Consider the following 22023-nt stretch of genomic DNA (forward strand, 5'->3'; position numbering starts at 1 on the left):
AGTATGTGGGAGAATAATTTTTGTTCAACATGAAACCTTGTTTAAATTAAAAGGCAATTAACATGACAAGAATATATATTTTATTAGGTCGCCAAACTTTACAAAAACAATTAGAGTCCCGCGGACTGTTCAACAATATACACACATCACATGCTCCCATATCTATAAGAAAAACTAGTAATTTTGTGGTGTATTTCATAAAATAAAAATATAAGTACATCCATTGTGACTAGTAAAAGGAATCCAAATATCAATACTGTTTTTTATCAATGCTAGTTAATAAGGTTGAAGATTCATCCTTGGGCTTATTTGATAGTCAGCGAACTATACTGGAAATACTTGATCTTGCAGTAGCAGGGCCTTCATCATCAGACTGGTCGGGGGAAATCCTAATAGCCTGGTACCATTGGTTAGTTAGATCGGTCATCTGACTTTTGCAATCTTTGAGTTCCTGAAACATTTTAATCGGTAATGACAACCTGCAATATTAAAGTTGTTTCATTACTCTACTTCATCTTAATAAAACCTTAATCATTTGTTGAACGAAAATAATATGTATTATAAAATTTGTATGCATTTTAACAAATAAGAATACACAATAATACATATTATAGCAGAGAAATAAATTGTATTATCAAGAATTAAAGATAAAAAAAGCTATAAGGTGATATCAATTCAGAATAATAAAAAATTAAAGCAGTGTCTATCTTAACTCAGATGTTGACCTCTACCTACCTACCAATGTTTAATGTTGCATTTCAAAAAAGAAAAGAAAATTTGAAGATGTTACACATTAAATTACTTTTTGGGAAAGGAAGGTTTTGGCTTTCTACTTCATCTTTGTACAAAAAATGTGGAAATCTTCCAAAGAAAGAAAGAAAGCAATGAATTTGAAAATAAATTCTTTACAAAAAGGTGAGGATCATGCAAAGAAGTAACTTTCAGACACAAACTGGAAGAAAAATCCTGCTTGAAATAACTACTTTTATATATTTATATTGTGTAGCAATCCTGTGAATGATATCTGATTCAATGCCATAACGAATGTTATGAATTTAAACTGAGTAGAGAAAAGTGTTTCTTGTATAATTCAGTGTATTTGTTTAGAAACAATTTATTTTTTCTTGTAATTCAATGTTTATATGAAAGTAGCTGTTTCAAGAGGGCTTTTTTTCAGTTTATGTCTGAAAGTTACTTTTTGCATGATCTACACATCTATGTATACAGTTACTTCTTTTAAAATTAATTGCTTCCTTTCTGTCTTTGGAAGATTCCTACATTGTTTTGTATCAAGATGAAGTAGTAGAAAGCCAAAAACTTCCTTTTCAAAATACTTTTCAGTTTGTACTCCAAACATTCGTTATGGAATTGAATCAGATATCATTCACAGTATTGTTACCCAATATAGTATATGGAGAAGGTAAATTTTTATTTACATGGCAGACATCCGATGTTTCGGAATAAGACACTAAGACACTTTCCTTATTGCCTCTTCAGCACCAATTTGGATAACATTGCAAAATGAAGCATAAATTCATTCATAAAATTACAAGTTTACGAGTATATTTAACGCATTCCTTAAAGTGCCCCACCAAAAAAATATGCAACAACATCAACTGATGACCCACATTTTTTTTCAAAACTTATAACTACGAGTCACACATTTACTCTGCAGAAGTTCTTTGTATTTGAGAAATACTTAGGTACATGTATTCTAAAAGTCACCAACAATATACCAATGTGGCTGGTAAGTCACAACTGATTTATTTGACTAAATAGTTCAGTTATTAATGTTGATCTTCATTATAACAAGAAGCTTGACATTTTAACAAATTAGGCATTAGATCTGATTTTGTCTCAAACTCATGAACCCATAACCCTGAAACTATTCTTGAAAAATTTGTATGACTGAAATGGTGAACTAAGTTTATATGATTGAGAATGGTGTACGGAGGGTATTTGTTAAAAAGATTTACAAACCCCAAATTTTAGGATTTATGTCCATCTTGGACAAGACTTACTACAAACAATTACAGACAGCAAGAACTTGGGTTTATTGCTAGATGCTGATCTTAGATTTCACAAACATATAAATTCACTTTGTCGTAGCTCATACAGTATCTTACGTCAACTCTATCAAAGTAGAGATATTATGACTTCCAAATTGTAGTTGAAACTTTGCGAAACCCTCATATTGTCTAGATTAGCATATTGTGATTCAATCTACGGGCCTGCTTTGATACAAACTGAGGTAAATCGCTTACAAAAAATACAAAAAAATTGCATTCGTCTTTCTTATGGTGTGAGAAAATTCGACCATATATCCCCCAAGTTCGAGGAGTCAGGTTGGTTACCGATTGCTAAAACCTGGCAGTTCCACCTACTCGTCAATACACATAAATTCCTCATTTACAAAAAGTCAAATTATATTTATGAAAGATATAAAACTTTCAAATCCAGAATAATTCGAGGACACGAAACCGTCACACTTTTATTATTCCAAAACACTCGACAGCCTGCTTTTCTCCTAATTTTATTTACAACTCTATCAAACAATATAATGCTCTGCCCAGTGAATTTAGACACTACTCCATATATAATTCAAAGAAAAAGTTGAAAATATATCTGAAGTCTTCTGGATAGATAATAATAATATTCATGTTATGCCTTGCTCATATGGTTTTCCCTTTGTCTCACCTTTGTGTATGTTTTGCTATATATTTTACCTTATTTAAGCTAAATAGATTTTTAATATTTACTTTGGAATTTATAACATTTGTTTTTTCTTAGTTTCACTACTCACTTACTTACCAATGTATACCAGTTAATTATTTTTATATTTCTATATAAAACATGCTATCCCTCAGGTCAAGTTGTAAAACAGTCTTGGCAGAACTTCGCCCTTTCATTGATTTTTGTATTTACTTCTTCTTTATAAACAATGTATGTCAATGAATAAAGCCCATTTATTTTTATTATTTATTATTATAAATATCTCAAAACTTAACATTCATTAGAATTGCTTAAATAAGTCTAGTCCATTTAATCCCTGTAGTAATCTGTAAAAGCTGCATAGCCTTCAACTTTCCCATTGTTTTTATGTGTCATGGAAAGTAATATTTGCCAAAATTAATCAGTAGATATAATAATGTACCTTCTCATTTTTACTAATTTGTAATGAGTTTACAGTCTTAATGGAATAATACAATTATAAACATTAGCGAAAGAAAAACACTGATAAGATTTCAATCATTCGTAAATATTTGGTGTGTATTAACCAAAATTAAATACTGTATCTCAATAGTGGAGTATATCCATAAAAATTATAGACATTCTGAATCACGTCAAGATACAATTGGAATCTATTTTTATTTTTTAATTAGAATGAAGTTTCTAATAACTTGAAAGATATTTTGCTTGCTGAAATTTCCTGAAATGAACAGGTTGTTTTGAAGTTCACCACAATTGTGGTGAACTAGGTTCTATCCATTCATAGAATTTTCCTGCTTCCTCACTAAAAAGTATGGAAACTTCAAAAGATAGGAAGAAAGTAATTAATTTTAATGAAAATGATTTATAGAGATGTGTAGATCATTGAGGCAAGTTTCATTCATGAACAAACTCAAAAAAATCAAACATATGAACATTAAATTATAAGGGAATCTTTCTTTCTTATTCAGTTACTACTCCAAATGTTCGTAATGGAATGGAAACAGATAAAATACAAAGATTATATTAGTATTTTATAATATAATCATTAAATATATAAATGTATTGATATATTTCAGAATTATCCCAAAACAGCATGGATTCAGAAAATCTAAATCTACATCTACGGCAACCACAGATACATATATATACACACACACATTCTCAATGAATTAGAAAAAAAAGGGCCCTTTAGGCATATATTGTGACTTAAGTAAAGTCTTTGTGTTCCACACGATCGAAAACAGCATGGATTCAGAAAATCTAAATCCACATCTACGGCAACCACAGATACATATATACACATTCTCAATGGATTAGAAAAAAAAAAGGGCCCTATAGGAATATATTGTGACTTAAGTAAAGCCTTTGATTGTGTTCCACACGATCGACTACTTGACAAGCTTTGGTCTTATGTTATCAGGGGATCTGCTTTTAGCTGGTTCGAATCTTTTCTCAAAAATAGATATCAGTATGTACAAATATCTTGCAATGAGAATAGCGGTCGAAACACAAGTCACCACTCTCATCTTGCACCTGTGGAAGTTGAAGTTCTTCAGGGAAGTGTTCTTGCTCCAGCTCTATTTTCAATCTACATAGCAGACATTGCAAAATACCTCTCACATTTTAAATTAACGTTTTACGCTGATGATCTCTCCATATTAGTATCACAAAAATCTCACGATCTCAATCAACAAGCTTGCAATGATCTCATGGAAAAAATAATTCTATGGTTCGCCATTAATAGTATTTATATCAATGCTAGCAAGACACAGTTTATTATTTACCACACAAAACAGAGAACGGCTGAAAATATAGAGATTCATTTAGGGGAAACGACTCTAGAGAAGTGCCACACCATTAAATTTCTAGGATGAGTGATACACTTGATTGGGAATCTCACATAAGTGAAACAATAAAAAAATTTAATTGTAAGCTTTCCCAGATCAGATGTCTTCAGAGAGTAATTAATATAAATGTTCTTAGAAATTATTATTTTGCAGAAATACAATCCCGACTATCATATGCAATTTTGTTATGGGGCATGTCGTCTTCAGCACAAAAACTATTCCTAGTACAAAAAAAATGCATATGTGCAATGTTAAATGAAAATAAGAGAGAATCATGCAAACCTCTTTTTAAAAATTGAATATACTCCCACTCTTCTGCATATATATATATATATATATATATATATATATATATATATATATATATATATATATATATATATATATATATATATTGGAAGTTTCCTGTTATATACATAAAAACAGAAACAAAATTCCCTGTCATAATGACATCCATAATTACGCAACAAGATTCAGTCATCATCTTTGCACACCCCAAAATCAGTTAAATATATGCCTGTATGGCCCTTTTTCCTATGGAATTAGGGTTTACAACTACCTATTGACAAAAATCGATCAGGAGGTATCTTACTTCAGATTCAGAAAAACGCTGAAAACATACTTACTGGATAACTCGTATTATACTATGGATGAGTTCGTAGTAAACTCTCTTTGCTCCTTATAGCATTTTAAAGTACATGTATTGTTTGCCTAATCTATGTTCAAATTTCTTTTGACTTGTTTTATACCTTTTAGGTCTTCGAAACCAATAAAGATTATTATTATTATTATTTTGATTGGCTTCCGGGTTTGCCGTGGTCTTCTTTGGTTATAATCTCCAAACGTTTCAATTGCAGCGGCAGTCATCTTCAGTGATGTGGTCGAAGTACTCTTCTTGACGTGTAAACTGAAACTGAAGCTCTCATTTCTCTCGTGGCACTTATAATGCTGATTTTCCGTGAACTTTCACTAGTGGTGGGTTCACACATACTTCCTGTGCGATTTGGATGACTTAGCTTCCTTTTGGCGATTTTCAATGCTGTGTGCCAGATCTTTCGTATGTTTGTTCTCTCTTCCTTTCTGTTGAAGTTCTCTTAGTGTTTGTGTATTTCTGTGCTTCTGAATACTTTCTCGTTGAATAATGATTTGACGTTGCTAGCCTCTTGATATTTTCGAACATGATCTTTTTTTCTCCGTCGGAAAGTGCATGTTCGCCACTGAAGATGACTGTCGCAGTTGCAGTTGAAACGTTTGGAGATTATAACCAAAGAAGACCACTGCAAAACCTGAAAACCAACCAAAACAAGAAAAAAATGAATCCCATGTAGTTCAATATTCATATATTTAAAAGTAGTTTCGGGTGGACTTTTTCTTCCTGTTTGTATCTGATAGAAACTTGTTCGAAGAGTTTTATTTCAAAATGACTATTTTCTTGCTTTTTTCAGAAGTTTCCCACTTTTTTATAAGATGACTCAGAAGAAGAAATCCAAGAAGCTAATCTTTCCTAAACATGAATGAATCATTGCATTTTATGTAGGTACTAAGGCATTGAATGTATTTCATTTAGCTGTTCAATACATTTCATTGATATATACTAACCTGTTGGGTGAACCTCCTGGTGAAAAATGGAATAAGATACTTCAAGTCATACTTGGCAAATCCTTTGATACGATCCGAGACAAATGAAACTTCCATTTCTCCCTCTGTAGTCTCAGATAAGTGTTCTGAATCCAAGGCTTGTCCCCATTCTCTAGTTTTGCTCAAAGTCACTTCTCTGTCTTTCTTGCGTTTCTTCAACCTCCTAGATGGATTCTTAGTAGCTTGCATGAACTTTAATAGAGGCATAGTAGACCCTCCAAAGAATAAAGTGGTTACCAGCACAATTATCAGTGTTGTAGTGATGATAACATGTCTCGTCTCATCACTAAAGCTGAGATGAAGAGAGAGAGCATACGAAATAGCCCCTCGTAGTCCACTAAACCACATAATGAACATCATTTTCTTGGTTATTTGATGCTCTCTGAACCTATTGACTAGGATTGCTAAAGGAAAGATATTGCAAGCTCTTCCTAATAAGCACAAAATAATACTCCAAACTACCAAAGCTGGTTCTACTCTGTGCTTGAAACTGAACAAAGCTAAACCTAGGTATGCAAAGACACAAGTTTCTGCAATGAAAGCCAATGTTCGAAGTGTTTGTTGCATAGTTATTTGAGTGACAGTTGAAAGGTTGAAATGGGTATAATGTGACATGACTATGCCACAGAATAAAATCGCCATTATACCCGAAAGATGTATCCCCTCAGCTAAAACATATGGTGCATACGTAAAAACTAACATCATTCCAAACTCTAGGGACGGATTTTTTCTCAAGTCAACATGTTTCAATAATAAAGCACTTACGAGGGCAAATATCACCCCTATACCTGCTGAGGCAAAGAACATCAAACAGAATCTTTGAATTCCTAGTACAATAGCTTCCCCTGTACTATTATCAGGATTATTCGATTCTAATGCCGCATTGGTAAGTACAATGGCGATGGCATCATTTAAAATACTCTCACCAAAAACTAACATATTAAGAATGGGATCCACATTGAGAGCGTGAAAAATAGCTATAGTTGCAACGGGGTCCACAGCGGATATAAGAGATCCAAAAGCAAAAGATTCAACAAAACCTAACCTATAGACAACATCTGCTAAACCAAGGAAGTATATTCCAAAGCCTATCACAAGAGCAGATATTGTTGTACCCAAAATAGCAAAAACCAGTATGGAACCTATATTTTGGAAAAAATTACCTTTGTGTAAGTTGTAGCCTGACTCAAAGATGATAGGCGGTAAGAGAATAAGGAAAAATGCTGTTGGTGAAAAGGCTTCTTCTTTCCTCCAGTTGCTTATATTCCGATTCGAAAGAGCATTCATGGTGAGCCCAATCAAAGCTCCTAGGAACACTATAACTATGCTTTCTGGTACATATTGAAAATGGGTCTGAAGCATTAGGTGAATCAGCAGTATACCAAGTGCAAGGACACACAGGACAAAAAAAATAGCCATGGAGCTATTATGCTCATCTTCAGCTGATTCTTTAGCTGGTAACACTGGGACAGGATCAACAGTTTGTTGAGTTGTTGTATTCTGGATGGTGAGGTTTTGTGTACTTACTGTGGTAGTAGGACTAGTAAAATTAGTTTTATTGCTTGGAGAAGATGCTGTGAGATTCGTTGCTGAAAAAGAGTTTGTAGGGGAAGGTGTAACTTCAAGTTTACTTTCAGTTGCAGAAGTGGTGACTTCCCTTCCATTATCAGCAGATTTTACTTTATCAGAGTCGTTTACACGTTTTCCCACTGGAGCAATAGATGAGTTGGTCTGGTTTGCATCTTGTAGAGATACAATATTCCAGAATAAAACGAAACAGACAATTGTGTAGATGACACAGCTTTTGGTATTCATTATTAGTTCAACTTGGATTTGTCATATTTCATAAAAATAAATTATCACATTCAGTACTTGCGCTTATCACTTGTTTGTACAACTTGTAACAAATTACAAGTCTTTAACCACAGACCACGCTATCATAATTACAATTCTCTCTAATAATAATCCGTCAATCATATTACTTTGTTGAGTTGTGAGTTGTTTATCGTGACCGTGACGTAATGATATGACCTAAACGTCATTTGAAAACTATTTCATTTCACAATTTAAAAACCGAGTGGAGTAATGGCTGATTAGCTGAGATGTTTCGCATATTGAAGGTATCTTATGACCTTGAAAAAAGAAAGAGGGAAAGGTATAAAATACTTATTAGAAAAATTGTACAATAATCAACAAAACATAATTATACTAAAATAATATTCAAATGAAGGAGGTGTTATGCTTTTATGGCATTCGATTTTCGACGATAGAGAAAACCGTGGTAATAAAGTAATGACTATACTTTGACAAGAGAATTTTTGCTGAAGTTATTCCCGTCTTATAGAGAAGAATGAAAGTACAGAGTCAATTTCACCGTATTTGTGCGACTGCTGCATCTAATAAACTATCAAAACCGTCCAAAGGCAAATTATGAAAATGACCCGATTTAAAATTTAAAATAGAATGAAAAACCGCTTCATACAATTTCAAATGATGATCAAACAAAACATTTCAATTGATATCAATGTGCTTCTCATCTTCAATTGGACGAAGTGTTCAAATTGGCAGTACACCATAATTTATCAACATCTTTGATATTCAATAGCTCATGAATTCCTACTGTGGGCGAGTTCAATCTATCATATAGAAGACTCCTTCAAAGTGCCACATCCACGCAATGCAGAACCGACATCATCTTATTGTTTATTTATGACTTTGTCTGTGGATTATTATTTTTCTAACGAATACATGTATCGTTTTTCATTGTTTTCCTTTTCTTATTGAACTCCATATGAATGATCATCACACATTTTTACCCCAGATAAGTATGTTTAATGGTATTGAAACAAGTCATTTGACATTAATATCGAAAGAAAAGGGTAAGAATTGCGGAACATATGTTTCAACTTCAACACAAAACGAATGCACACTGAGTTTTCAAGCATGGATTATAAATGTCAGACTCTTATGAAATATGCATGTCTGTTGTATTTGTAAATTCGTAGTAGAATGAACACTACAAAATTGTGAATAATTCTTGTCACAACCAGTTTATATAATATTGCCTCAGTATTATACATCGTTCTAATATATTTATATACTTTTACACATAATATTTTATTATCCAAAAGAGGGTTGTTGTAGATGCTTATTCTAAACATCATTGTGAACCAATTTAGAAAATTGATAGCGATTTTTATTATTGTTTTCAGTAACTGTATATGCTTTCTCAATTTTGATAAAATCAGAGGTCATTTAAAGAAATCATGACTCGTTTAATATTAGTATTTCTCGTTGTGTGTTTTTCGGAATAACATCAAGATAATCAGACGTTATTTCAGTTTTAAATACCAAAATATTGAAATCACCAGCCATAAATATGAATATCATGTTTGATTCGTTTGTTTATTGAGGTATTTGTGAACTTTAATGGTATAATAATTTTCATCAGCTGATGAAGTCTACAACTGGTGAGTACATCGATTGATATGATGGATTCGTATTTCGTATATTGATCGTTTCAATCTGAATTTTTCTGTTGATTTCAAGAAATTTTCCATATTGTTGAAAGTCAAATAGTCTCTCTTGATTACATTATTATAATTACCTTATAAGAGCAAATACTTCTATTGGCAACTCTGATTAATAATGCTGTTATAATTCGAGTCAAGCAGGTCAAGAATAAATGGCACTTTGACATTATCATTTTTGACAAATTTTGAATTCAGTAAACTGATAAAAAATCTCTAAAAATTCCTGTAGTGAAAATATTGTCGACGGAAATATTCCGTTATTTAGGAAATAATTCAAGATCGAAAAAGGAAGTCAAAGCACTTTTCAAAGCCATATTTATTTTTTTTTTGTGTAAAACATTGTTCTTAGTTAACAGTGAAAGTCACAGCAAAAATCATAGTTTAATCTATAAAGGTACATTCACATCCTAGGAAAATAATTTCATTCAGATGTTTTGGAGTTTCTTCTCAAATTTGACAATTTTCCCATTTTGGGAAATACCCGTTCTAAAGGAACCGATGTGGCAGGTATAGATAAATCCTACTTGACAGTTAATTCGTACAGCTCAGAAAAAGTACTTGTGTTTTTCAAAATTCCACTGGATCACTTTTTCGTGAATATCCGGGCTGGAATCTATTATAGATGTCTGTTGAGTGATTCTATTACACATGACGAGTGTTTTATAATTCAAATGATAATTCGAAAACAACAAACACTACAACTACAAAATCATTCGATTATACCCATCACTAACCAACTCTGTTGGCTTCGAAGAATTGACTAGATAAGAAGTGTGTGAAATTGTGAAGCAGGCCAGTTTTATTTTTCAGTTCTGAGAAACTGAACAAACTTTTGAAAATACATACGCATAGATAATAAAACAATATCCCAATAATCTCTGTCGGAGTGTAGATTTGATTTTCCATTTCTTTGCTGGTTCATTCCATCGTTTATATAAATGACGATTTTTCTTACTGTACATTTATTTTTCGTGAGTTGACCACTCTTATATTTGTCATTAGTGTCGGTTGTCATATTGTTAAATTTCATTTGTTGTTAGCGTAACGTGAACAATTAACATGTTCCACAATTTCAATATATTCAACTTATGAATGCGAAATGATTGGAAAAAAGCAATTGGTTCATATGCCCCTCTATCGAAAAGTCAAAGAATTTAAATTAGAGAGGCAGTACTTTTCCATGTAATTTCAATGTTGGCTATTCGTGTGGAGGGTTAAGGTTATGAAAAAATGTCACACAATTGTAGAAGAAGAAGGGAAATAATTTTGGTTAGGAATTTTTCTAAATACAGATAAGTCATTTGGTTCTCCAGTATCAAGCAGGGCTGCTCCTGGCTGTACAATTGTACGAATTGCTATACAATTCAATATTTTTTCGTACATGCATACCACATTGACGAAAAGCATACATTTTGACTTCATTTGGTTTTGCATTGATTCGGACGACACCACGGTTATATATTTACAAATTCCAATCACTTCAGTCTTCGATAATCGAGTAATCTGTCTATCTCTGTCTTCCGTCTGATTATGATAGGCGTATTCCGCATGTCCGTTTGTCATAGAACTCGTAGATCACGATCACAAAGCACTTTATTTTCAGATCAGTCAAATGTCAAATCTATCGAAAAGCGCTGACGCTAAAAGAAAAATAAATCCACAGTGAGAAAAGACGAATTTTAAATAAATATTTATGAATAGTAGTTGGTAGTTCACCTCACCTCTCTTGATTTTTGTTTTAAGAGACTTTGTGTTGTCATTTGATTTGATGCATAATATAAGCTAAAGCTAGATTTGTCAATGCAAAATTTTCAATAAATATCAAGACAAATAGTAATCAAATCAATATATTTGCAATAACCACTTTGAAATGTTCACATTTCACATACGATGAAGTGTCTGCGCATGCGCGAATCGCTTTATTCCATCTTTGCATCATGCGGGAAGCTGTCACTTGTCAATTATTCTGATGACAGGGTTGGCGACCATTGATGCTATACAATTATAGCAAAAAGCATACATTTTCATCTGTCATTTCCGTACAAAATATTTTTGCTTTGGAGCAGCACTGGTATCAAGTAAAATCTTGAAGACTGGTGATGATCTCCCATGGCGGATAACATAAACAAAAACTCCATCGGAAAATCGACTCAATCAAAAAATCACAGAAAAACAAATGAACATAATCGTCGTCCTCGACAGCCAAGGAAGCCTGAAAGAGGAGAAAACGTTTTGTATGTATGTTCAAAAACCAATATCAAGGTATGTTTACATTTGTAAATACAGTTTGAAGAACAATATAATTTTACAATATTTGGAAATCGAATATGAATATTCAATTTCACAACATAATCTAGTTTCACTATTTATCATTTTCAGGCACAATTGGAACGTTGTAACAAACTGATTAACAACAACGAAAAAGAAATTATCATTCACTGTTTAGGAGCAGCAATTCAAAGGGGGATTTTGCTAGCGTTACAAATATGTGACGGCAACATCACCTACCAAATTCATACAAATACCCTCACCACCGAGTTATTGGGTGCGTATATGTATTATTTAATTTAGGAAAGCAATTATCATGTCTTTCAATTATATTTTGAAATATGCTATTAGAAGGGACAGTAATAATATATAAGTAGAAACTTTAAATGTTTATATTAGGCTTCAAATGACCACAGTAGTTGATGCAGATGAAATTGAAAAAAGTTTCAAAATTAGGAAATTTCTCCAATTTGTAGGATTCCATCACTCTGACACTTCAAGTTTTTGAAATGTAACTAGCAATAATTGCTTAGAAGTAACACCGGCTCATTCTTCTGGAGATTGAACTTGCAGATTAACTTTCCAACATGATATGAGTTATAGGTTTCACAAAATCTTTACCTCTGCCTCAACATTGTGTCCAAGAACAATATTAATTTTCAATTTTGTTGTATTCTATTGGTTCTTTTATTTTCGGGTTTGCCTTCTTATATCTCTCTTAGCGAAGCATTCATAATTGCAACCTTATAAGTAAGTAAAACTACCTCAAATCATTGTTGGTTCATAAACAGAGAGACAACCTAATAAGTCGGAGAATTGATTTTTCCAACTGAACATTTTTGAAAATTGTGTGAAAAAGCATAAAACTAAGAATTCAAAGTTATTGCAAATGAATCTGGTGTTTCATGTTTTGAAAATCCATTTCAGTATATTTCACATCATCTTTGATTTTATGAAAATATGACCTTCCTCTGAAACACTTGTCACTGATCACCTAAGATTGTAGATTATTCTTGTGTTAGATTATAAGAATGGGCTCATTTAACAATTTTTTTTATTTTATTATTTGAAAGTTTATATTTCAAATAGTACATCTGCAAAAAATCTGAAATTTCACTCTTTATCTTCTCCCTCAAATTAATAGTTGACTGTGGTCAAGCATGACGTCACATCAGTCGACTCTGCGACAAGGGAATGCTGGCGGCGATGGAAGTGATTCATAGTCTGCAACTACAGGCCCGGTTGCCACCGCTCGAAGCTTGTTGCCTGGTGTGACGTCAAAATGTATAGCAGGCGATCTTACATTTTCAATTGCTCTTGCTCAGTTGTTAATTGACATAAAAACCGGAAAATTTTGTGGGATACTTGGGAAATGATTTACTTTTATAATATATAATTTTCAAGAATGGGTCCATTGTTATGATATAGTCTTGTCTATTAATAAATTAATGATTTTATATTTTTAGATGACCTAGAGCCAGCAGTCGATGATGCAGACTATGAAATCCAACGGAGGTTCAACTCTGCACTACGTATAAGAATTTTCAAACAGGATCCTCTAGAAAAACAGGACTGAAATGTTCTTCACAACAGAGGAACTTGTGAGGTGGCTGGGACTCACTGTGTTTGAAATATGGATAAACCTCATATCAATTCTACTGTTTACTATAATATTTGTATTCAAATATGATCCTTCTGTGGATTTGAATACCATCGATTGGTGGTTGATATTTTCACCTCTATTTGCAGGAGATGCTTTGAACGCTTACTTCTGTATAATAATTTTCATACGAATGTTACTAGAAAGAACTATGAAATTTTCCCTTCTGAGGGTAAGCTGGTCTGGAACAGTTCTGCTGACAACATTTTTGTTTAAGTTCCTGTTGTGTAGGAGGCTTCTGGGACAAACAAATTTGGATTATTCAGAAGTATTCGCTCCCCTGTACATTCTCCTTCAACTCATTGCTGTGAGAGCATGTCAACAGAGTTGACTTTTAAAAGCAGTTCAAATATGAGAAACCTATATTTAATCTTGATCTCACAAATTCAGTTTTCCTTAAAATAATCTGAAACAGATTTTTCAGCCTCCTTGCGATTCACCATTTTATTTACTTTCGCTTGGAATTTATTTCCTTTTCCTGCTCCCTTTCCATCCAATAGGTTACATATTCTGAAATATTGAAAAATTATAGTTAGCTAGCCGGAATGAACAACTATATGTTTACTATTTATTAAATTTCTATCAATTCCAAACATAAAAAAAGATTGCTAATAGACTACAGAAAACAAAACTCCCGAAAATTTCTTCATATCTCTGGTTATAAATTCATTTTAATGATTTATTCTTTGGAAAAAAAAAGGAAATTGGGGCTGGTATATCTAGTTGAATAGTAGTTGTGAAACAGCATTTAAAAACAATTAAAAAAAAAAAGGTTTATATTATGTTTTGAAAAAAGTACAATTGTGAAAACTGGTTTTATTCTTGTCTTATCTTCTGTATAATTTGCATTTAGAAATGCAACACTTAAAAAGCTAAGTTTATATTATGTTTTACTGAAATTGGGTCGTGAATATTGTGATGAGAGGGATTTTCTTTTTAAATATATATGAATTTTGCAAGAATGTGAGTAAGACAAGTAACTTCATCGATGTTTAATGCACATTTTCCTATTGATTCACTTATCGGTAGTTCATACTATAGACAGTTATCGAGTAAGCTATAAACATTGCTGAATTTACTTACTTGCCTAATATAGTCAATTTTTGACATATGTTTAATTTTTTATTATAAACAGTCACAACCAGTACATAATTACATGGGTGAGATGTATTTCAGCAAAGTAAAATTATTCAGAATACTAAGATCTCATGCCTTGTATAAATAAACATGTAATATATATATTATATTGATTTAAGTTTTTTTTATATGGAGGTCAACGGTATTGGGTTTGTATTTCTTCGTACAGGTTCATATCAATTGCATTCAACTTTTGTATATTGTATATTAGTGTCTTTGATACATTTTATAGGGTAACCTAAACAGGAAGCAAAAAATCGAACGTCAACTCAACATCATTAATTTCGAAAATGGAGAAGGAAAATAAGTCATGTGGTGCTTGATACAAAAAAAAGTCCAAATATGTTCAGATATTCACGATTTTTTTTGCTTCTCTTGTGATTTATTAAGTCTATATATTTGAGATTACATAAAAAGTGCTCTTGAGTTTTATTTTCATATTCAAAAACATGGGAACAAATTTTGACAACTTTTGTAATGACAGATGTGACTACTGCAGAAAAACAGTTCCAATATGTTGGAATTTTGTAAATACAGATATAATTTGCAATGCATCATTGGCAAGAAAAAACGAATACAAGATAGAATAAAGTTTGTATTAGGGAGAAGTGGCAATGTAAAAAAAAATAAATCCGATTTTCCTTATGATCTCGTATAACAGTTGAATCCGAATAAAAATAACTCACATTTTTCCTAATTCTGATACAGCCTTTTCATTACCATATAACACAATATTGCCGACACCTTTCTCATCACCAGTTGAGAGAAATAGAAATATTTCCGTATTTCCCATTTCTTTAATAAAACTATTCATGAAGTCTGGTTCAGCTTCTTTCCTATGCATGCAAAAATATCGCGGCTGCTCTTGTAAACTTTTTAGTTTACTTGCTTCCAATGCTGCAAGATCCTTCAAAACAGTCTGCAAATTTTTGTTAAGGGTTTTGACATTTTTTTGCAGCTTTTCCACCAATTCAACATGTTGGGAAGAATGATTACTAAAAACATTAAGGTTTTTTTTTTCAACTTTCACCAAGTTTATTAAATTTAAATAGTCAATTATCCTCAAAATTAATTTCAAAAAGTAAAGAATGGTACATCAAGCACCAAACGTGATGGCTAGCCAGCCCCCATTCGCACAATGTAACCTCTAATGTATGTCTTGCAAGACATACAAATGCTCTGTACAGATGCGTATCATTTACTTGTCCTCTAATGATGTTGGCGTTTGGCATTGTTTGAATAATTTGTGTTGTTTCTGAAAAAATGTCATCACCTAACAAAAGACCAATCATCAAGAGTGTATCATTATATAACATTTTAATGAACTGTACTACTACCTATAATACTAAATAAAATATGAAAAGAAATCACAAAGAAGTCATGTTCCATTTGCTACCCTAATTAACACTAACAGGTACGACATTGGCCGGCAAGAGGCTTATTGTAATCCAATAGTAATTTACTTGGGAGGGTCTATACTTGCGCGATCGCTTGCCATTACGTTTGGCGCTTGCTATGGAAATGAAAGTTATATTAAATACAAATTTCGATTCTCTGAATGAAATAGAAATACTTACTTCAATAGAGCAGTTAGTTTCCGTTCTCGATCTATACAAGTCTCTAAGCGATTTATAACCCTTTTTCCTACTAAAAAGTGTAACAATATTTTATCCTTTCGTTTACTTTTTTCAGTATGTAATAATTTAACCACTTGAAGCTGGCTGAGGTTTGTAACGTGAGTTCCACAGCACATGTTACTGTCAATTCCATCTATATTAATTACTCTTATATCTCCTTTATGATCCGCTGGAAGATCTCTAGCACTGCGCACCTAAAAGTCAAGTGTTTTCTCTATTTTGGTAGAAGAACAGGGACAATTGCGGAATTTTTCAAAGAGGACAATGTGGAAGTGGCATTCAGACCACATGCCAGGTTATCTAATTTCTTTTTCAATGCCAAAGATGAGACAGAAATCTGGAGTTTATAAGCTCAAGTGTCCATAGTGTAATAGTGTTTATGTAGGACAATGTGGCCGAAATTTCAGACTAGGCAAAAATTATTCAACGTTTTCAAACAATTCCTTGGAATGCATACACAAGTTCCTGAATCTAAACGATATGGAAATTTTGCACAATGCAAGCAAGGGTTGAAATTCAATTATTTGGAATCCTTGGAAATTCATAAGCATAACATTGCAGATGTAACCTGTTAAATGACTAAAGCATACCGGTCCGACTTTGTCACAGCTAAACAAAATTCAGGTACTCACTTAAGTTAAGGACCGTCTGTTACTACCTAGAGTTTTGTATATTGTTAATTATCTCAGTTTATTGTATTCCTTTGAAAATGTCCTTTTAGTATGTTACTTACTTAATGTTACAAATACAAATTACTTACTGTTACTTACAAATACAAGTGGTAAAAAACATGCGAAATTTTCATGTTTATTTTTTAATAAACAATGTTGATAATAGGAATTACATATTGTAATTAATAAAAAAATAAACAAAAGTTGATGGATGTAGCCGTTACTATGTGGTAGGAAATCATAATCAAGAATAGAGAAATGAAACTTGCTATGTTTTTTACCACTTTTATTTGTAACTAACGTTACTGCAGTTTCGTCCTATACGGACATTTTTAAACGTATACAATAAACTAACAATGGTAAAAAGTGGTAAAAAACATAGAAAGTTTCATTTCTTTTTTCTTCATCATAAACAAAAGTTATATGAATTTCTATTGAACAGTAAAACTAGAGACTTTTGTGAAAATATTTATATTGAGTTTGGTGAAAAAAAAATGGGGTTTTAATCTGGATGAACAATAAATCACATGCTTTGTTGAATGATCGTAAAGAGCGTGGTTAACAGACAATCTTAAACTGTTTTGAAGGACCGACAGGTCGTTACCAATTTGGATCTGGAAATTGGTAACAGTGACACAAGATTTGAGAAAGCCATACGGTAAAGGTAAATCATTGATTTCGAATTATCACTAAGTCTTTTATCTATAATTTTTTCTATAATTTTGGAAAGACTAGATGAAACAGATTTTGGTCTTTTGTATCTTTACTACCTCTTTTAAAAATTGGTTCAACTCTAGTAATGATAGCAAATGTCATTTGAGTACTTCTAATCAGTTTCTCATTCACATATGTATCTACCCACCTTTGCTAGTTCTTCCTCAGGGGTATCCTTTGAATAAATAGAAACAGCAACATTTCTTCCTTCCCTTATATATTCATTACATACGTCTTCTGTTCTTTTAATATCATTACCTGATAATTGTTGAATATCTACAATCGAATGTGAATCCCTAAACCTCATATCTTTAAAATAAAATGCATACAAAAATCTTAGTAAATATTCGTTTCAACAGCTCGTGCTACTTTTTGAAAAATTTTCATTTTGCCAGCTAATCACGAATCTTAAATCAAAACTCATCATTTCGGTCTGTTTTTCAAGATAATGTCACCCGGAAGTCAAGAAATCGACTATTTCTGAAATACACTTTTGATAATAGAAACTTGTAAAACAGCACCTTTTTTCACAATCGCATGCGGGAAACTTTTATTCACTTGCTACTTTCATCTTGGTTTCTTCATATGAACTTCAATTTCATCAAAATTGTATGTTTTCCGGGAAACTACATCTCAATTGTGCACTTTCACAAGGAACTTTGTAGTTTGTGCAGTGTTTCATTTAAAAGAAAGTCGAACTGACAAAGTATAATTTACTCATCAATGAATAAGAAAAGAAGCTTTCAAGAAATTATGATCTTTTTGTCTTCTTTGTCAAATATAAAAACAATTTTCAACGTTCTAGTAACACTGTCTCCAAAAGTAGACCATAGCGGAAAAAATTTGACTTGATTCGTGATCAATAGTCAAAAATATGTATATATAATTGAAATTTCTCTAAAACTAGTGCTGTGTTCAAGTATCACTTTATTGTGAGATTTTCACCAAAAAAATTTCAAAACCGCAACACGTGTTTCGCTATACACTAGCTTCCTTAGGTGTATTTATACTAACTTATTTCTACCTAATTAGTGCTTTGTATAATATATCAATTTGAATCATATGACCTACAATTACGTTAGAAACTCATTGAAAATTTAAGCATTACTCATATAAAAGAAGCTACCCACTTAATGACTAATAGTTTTACCAGAGTTCAGAAAGAAAATAATTAAAAATTCAGACTGTATAAAAGAAAATTATCAATTTATTATATGAACATGTAATAAACCAATTTCCACTTTAGGAAACAGATTCAACATAGGGAAAGAATTCAATTTCATTTAGTCATTCAGTGAATTTTCAGAATTCCTGAATCTATTGATTTTCTAAGCATTCTAAAGATTGAGTTTCAAAACTTTTTCTTTCAAAATATCTAATACATCATAGTCGTGGTTGAACTCATGCCTCTCTGCCAAAAGATAGTTTGCAAATACTTCTATGTTCTTTCATTCTTTGGGTAAAGTTCTATCCGTTTAGCCAATATAAAGTTTCGGACAAAAACCACAAGACAACTTATTTAAAATAATAAATACAAAACTTCAGTGTTGTATATATCAGAAGTATATAATTTGACTTGTGGTTCTCCCAAAATTTTGCATTGGCCAAATGGGAATAACCTTTTCCCAAGACTAAAGGAACATGAAAGTTGTTTCTTGAACGTGAAGACCAACTCCACATTATCAAACCATCTTTTGGCAGAGGGGCACGAGTTCAACCAAGATTATGATGTATTACATTTGGAAAAAGTTTAAAAATCTTTTGAAATGCCTAAAAAATCAATAGATTAAGGAGTTCTGAAAATTTACTGAATGATCAGTCAGAAATGAATTCTTCCCTTATGTTGAATATGTTTTCTAATGTGAAATTTGGTAATTACTTCATTAAATGTTCATTTGAAGAGTTGGTAACATTTATTTCATGATGTTTAAATTTCAAATTAGTTTATAGCTGAATTCTGGTAAAATCGTCAGTCATTAATTAGATAGGTCATTATGATTCAAATTAATATATTATTTAAAGAACTAATTTTGTAAAAGCTTTTGTATAGCGAAACACATGTTGCAGTATAATGCCAGCTGTTGAAAGAAATATTTACCAAAATCATAATACTATTAGGTATACCTAATTCAACATAAGAAACTTCTTCACCCAACCACCAAGAAACAGTTGTAATTTTTAAATCTTTCTCAAGAACTGCAGAGAGTAAATGCTGTCCTGAATGTTGTTGCATATGATCAAATCTTCTGTCCCAATTTATGGTTTGCTTTACTGTTGCTCCAATATCCAAAGGTTTATCTATGAAGTGAATTGCTTTGTCTTCTCTTCTGATGACTTGTCTAACAGGTATATTATTGAGGAATCCATAGTCACAAGGCTGGAATTATTGATAATGAATTTGGTAGGTTTCAACATTACATTACTTACGCTAAACTATTCGACATTACTATTTGTGTTGACTCTAAAACACCTGTCCTTAAATAGGGTAATGTATTATTTGGGTGGATTCATGCATCCAGTCATGAGTCTTAAGAAGTTTTAAATAGTTTGCTCATTAAGTTTCAGTAGCAACATTCATACAACATACATTTCAAGGCTTTTTTATTGTGCATTTGAATAAGTTAATTGAAAAATGACTATTAAAACAAATCAAATATCAACATAATTCATTAACAAGTAATAAATACATGAGGAGACTTCTTCATCAATATTTTGTTTGTCAGTAATGAATGTGAAATGATCTTTTACTGGGAAATAAATTGCAGGCAAGTGTATTTCATTTTACTCAATATTTATACACAAAACATAACTAAAAATACATTTTTGACTGAAAGAAATATGTTTCATATAGTATTTGGACATGTGCTGGATATATTTTGCACATTTTCCATAAATAAATTTGAAAAAATCTCTATTTTTTCATTCTTTTTATTGTAATTTCTGCAAATACTGGATCAATGTTTGCCGCCTCCTTTATTGAAACCTTCTCGCCAAATTTATTTGTTGTGCTAGACATTTCTTCAATGATGAAAGATGTAAGTTCTTTCAACAGCATTTTTCTAGAAATGATATTTGTGGCTGGTGGTTGCATGAATCATTCAGCTATTGTTTCCAGCTATATTTATCTACTGAAAAATAATTATCATTGGACAATGCTTAGTATTTTTGCTGCATCTTACACAGTAAAAAGTCTGTCAACATCTGTTTGTGGCATAATTTTTCACTATCCTTCCCAATAAATGATGGAATACGATTCTGTTGTGACTACTTGACAGTTTCATTATCAGACATATCTCCATCTAGTCTCTTATCAATTTCTATAGATATTTTCTTCAGAAACTTCTCTATTGAATCTGACAAGTCAAAAATGCAAGTATGTTCAACTTGGTAAAAAAGACGCTAAATACATTCTTGGTTTTTCCCAGAAACCATATAACATTAATTGAAATACATTTATATTCCACTTTCTATAAAATAATTCAAAATTTAACCTTTGGAAACTAGAAATATCGAATCAGAATTGAAGTTGAAAAACAAAACGCATGTACTCGCCTAGGTATCTTAATGACTCAAAAAGTGTACAACTATTTTTGTCGCAGCGTGCTCTAGAGTCAGAACACTACTTGCAAAATTGTATGTAATCCTAGTTCCATACAGTACAGTACTGAAATGTCCATGAACTTAGATTGCCTGGATCTATGAGTTGAGCGCAAGTGGTACCATGTTATCCTGAATTTATATTAGAAAGCAGTCAACAGTCAACCCATACCTGACCTCCTCCTTCAGGAAATAATATTGTATCTTCTAAGATAACCTCGTAACAGTCGGGAGTTTCTGATTTATTGTCTGTTGATTTCACCTTTGCACACACGACAACTTTCGAGGTAAACTAAAAATAATTAAGAATATATAAAAAGACGAAACTTTTTTTTAATGTTTATACCTCCTTCAGAAAAGAATCTTCTTGGCATTTGAATACCATTTTGAAAATTCCAAATTCAAAATATAAATTCTTAACCTCAAAACTCAAATGTAATTTCGTCTTCTCTTTCTTTTTATGAGATTGCCTTGCAGCTGCAATAACAAATGAGTAAAATAGACATATGCGAAGCACCGCCCTTTACTTGAAATGGCGTGGTCGAAGTACTCTTCTTGACGTATCAACTGAAACTGAAGATGACTGCCGCAGTTGCAGTTGAAACGTTT

The 22023-nt window shown here is 31.9% G+C and overlaps 3 protein-coding genes and 1 long non-coding RNA gene across 5 annotated transcripts; 1 reads left to right on the forward strand and 3 right to left on the reverse strand.

Annotated features, from left to right (window-relative positions):
• Nucleotides 1-57: 57 nt before the first annotated feature.
• On the reverse strand, nucleotides 58-8238 carry Nhe1 (Na[+]/H[+] hydrogen exchanger 1). Its single transcript, XM_023160846.2, has 2 exons — nucleotides 6159-8238; nucleotides 58-451 (listed from the first exon to the last, which is right to left on the reverse strand). The coding sequence occupies exons 1-2, from the start codon at nucleotides 8010-8012 to the stop codon at nucleotides 317-319; spliced, it is 1989 nt and encodes a 662-aa protein (XP_023016614.2). The 5' UTR covers nucleotides 8013-8238; the 3' UTR covers nucleotides 58-316.
• Nucleotides 8239-10925: 2687 nt separating this feature from the next.
• Nucleotides 10926-14908, forward strand: LOC111505939 (transmembrane protein 203). Of its 2 annotated transcripts, XM_023160849.2 has the most exons (4): nucleotides 10926-11042; nucleotides 11802-11992; nucleotides 12110-12275; nucleotides 13465-13724. In XM_023160849.2, the coding sequence occupies exons 2-4, from the start codon at nucleotides 11840-11842 to the stop codon at nucleotides 13572-13574; spliced, it is 429 nt and encodes a 142-aa protein (XP_023016617.1). In that variant the 5' UTR covers nucleotides 10926-11042; nucleotides 11802-11839; the 3' UTR covers nucleotides 13575-13724. The 2 variants fall into 2 exon arrangements, with proteins under 2 accessions (XP_023016617.1, XP_074038940.1); XM_074182839.1 differs by lacking the exons at nucleotides 10926-11042; nucleotides 11802-11992 and having other exon boundaries at nucleotides 12135-12275; nucleotides 13465-14908.
• Nucleotides 14003-21909, reverse strand: LOC111505938 (alanyl-tRNA editing protein Aarsd1-B). Its single transcript, XM_074182816.1, has 7 exons — nucleotides 21761-21909; nucleotides 21587-21706; nucleotides 19942-20194; nucleotides 17966-18093; nucleotides 16373-16626; nucleotides 15482-15790; nucleotides 14003-14168 (listed from the first exon to the last, which is right to left on the reverse strand). The coding sequence occupies exons 1-7, from the start codon at nucleotides 21797-21799 to the stop codon at nucleotides 14045-14047; spliced, it is 1227 nt and encodes a 408-aa protein (XP_074038917.1). The 5' UTR covers nucleotides 21800-21909; the 3' UTR covers nucleotides 14003-14044.
• On the reverse strand, nucleotides 20585-21363 carry LOC141485673 (uncharacterized). Its single transcript, XR_012467339.1, has 2 exons — nucleotides 20997-21363; nucleotides 20585-20945 (listed from the first exon to the last, which is right to left on the reverse strand). It is a non-coding gene; the product is annotated as an uncharacterized lncRNA (long non-coding RNA).
• Nucleotides 21910-22023: the final 114 nt, after the last annotated feature.

The sequence above is a fragment of the Leptinotarsa decemlineata genome, unplaced genomic scaffold, assembly GCF_025532065.1.
Source record: "Leptinotarsa decemlineata unplaced genomic scaffold, Ldec_3_MD MMD2_P_RNA_scaffold_2, whole genome shotgun sequence".
Taxonomy (NCBI): Eukaryota; Metazoa; Arthropoda; class Insecta; order Coleoptera; family Chrysomelidae; genus Leptinotarsa; species Leptinotarsa decemlineata.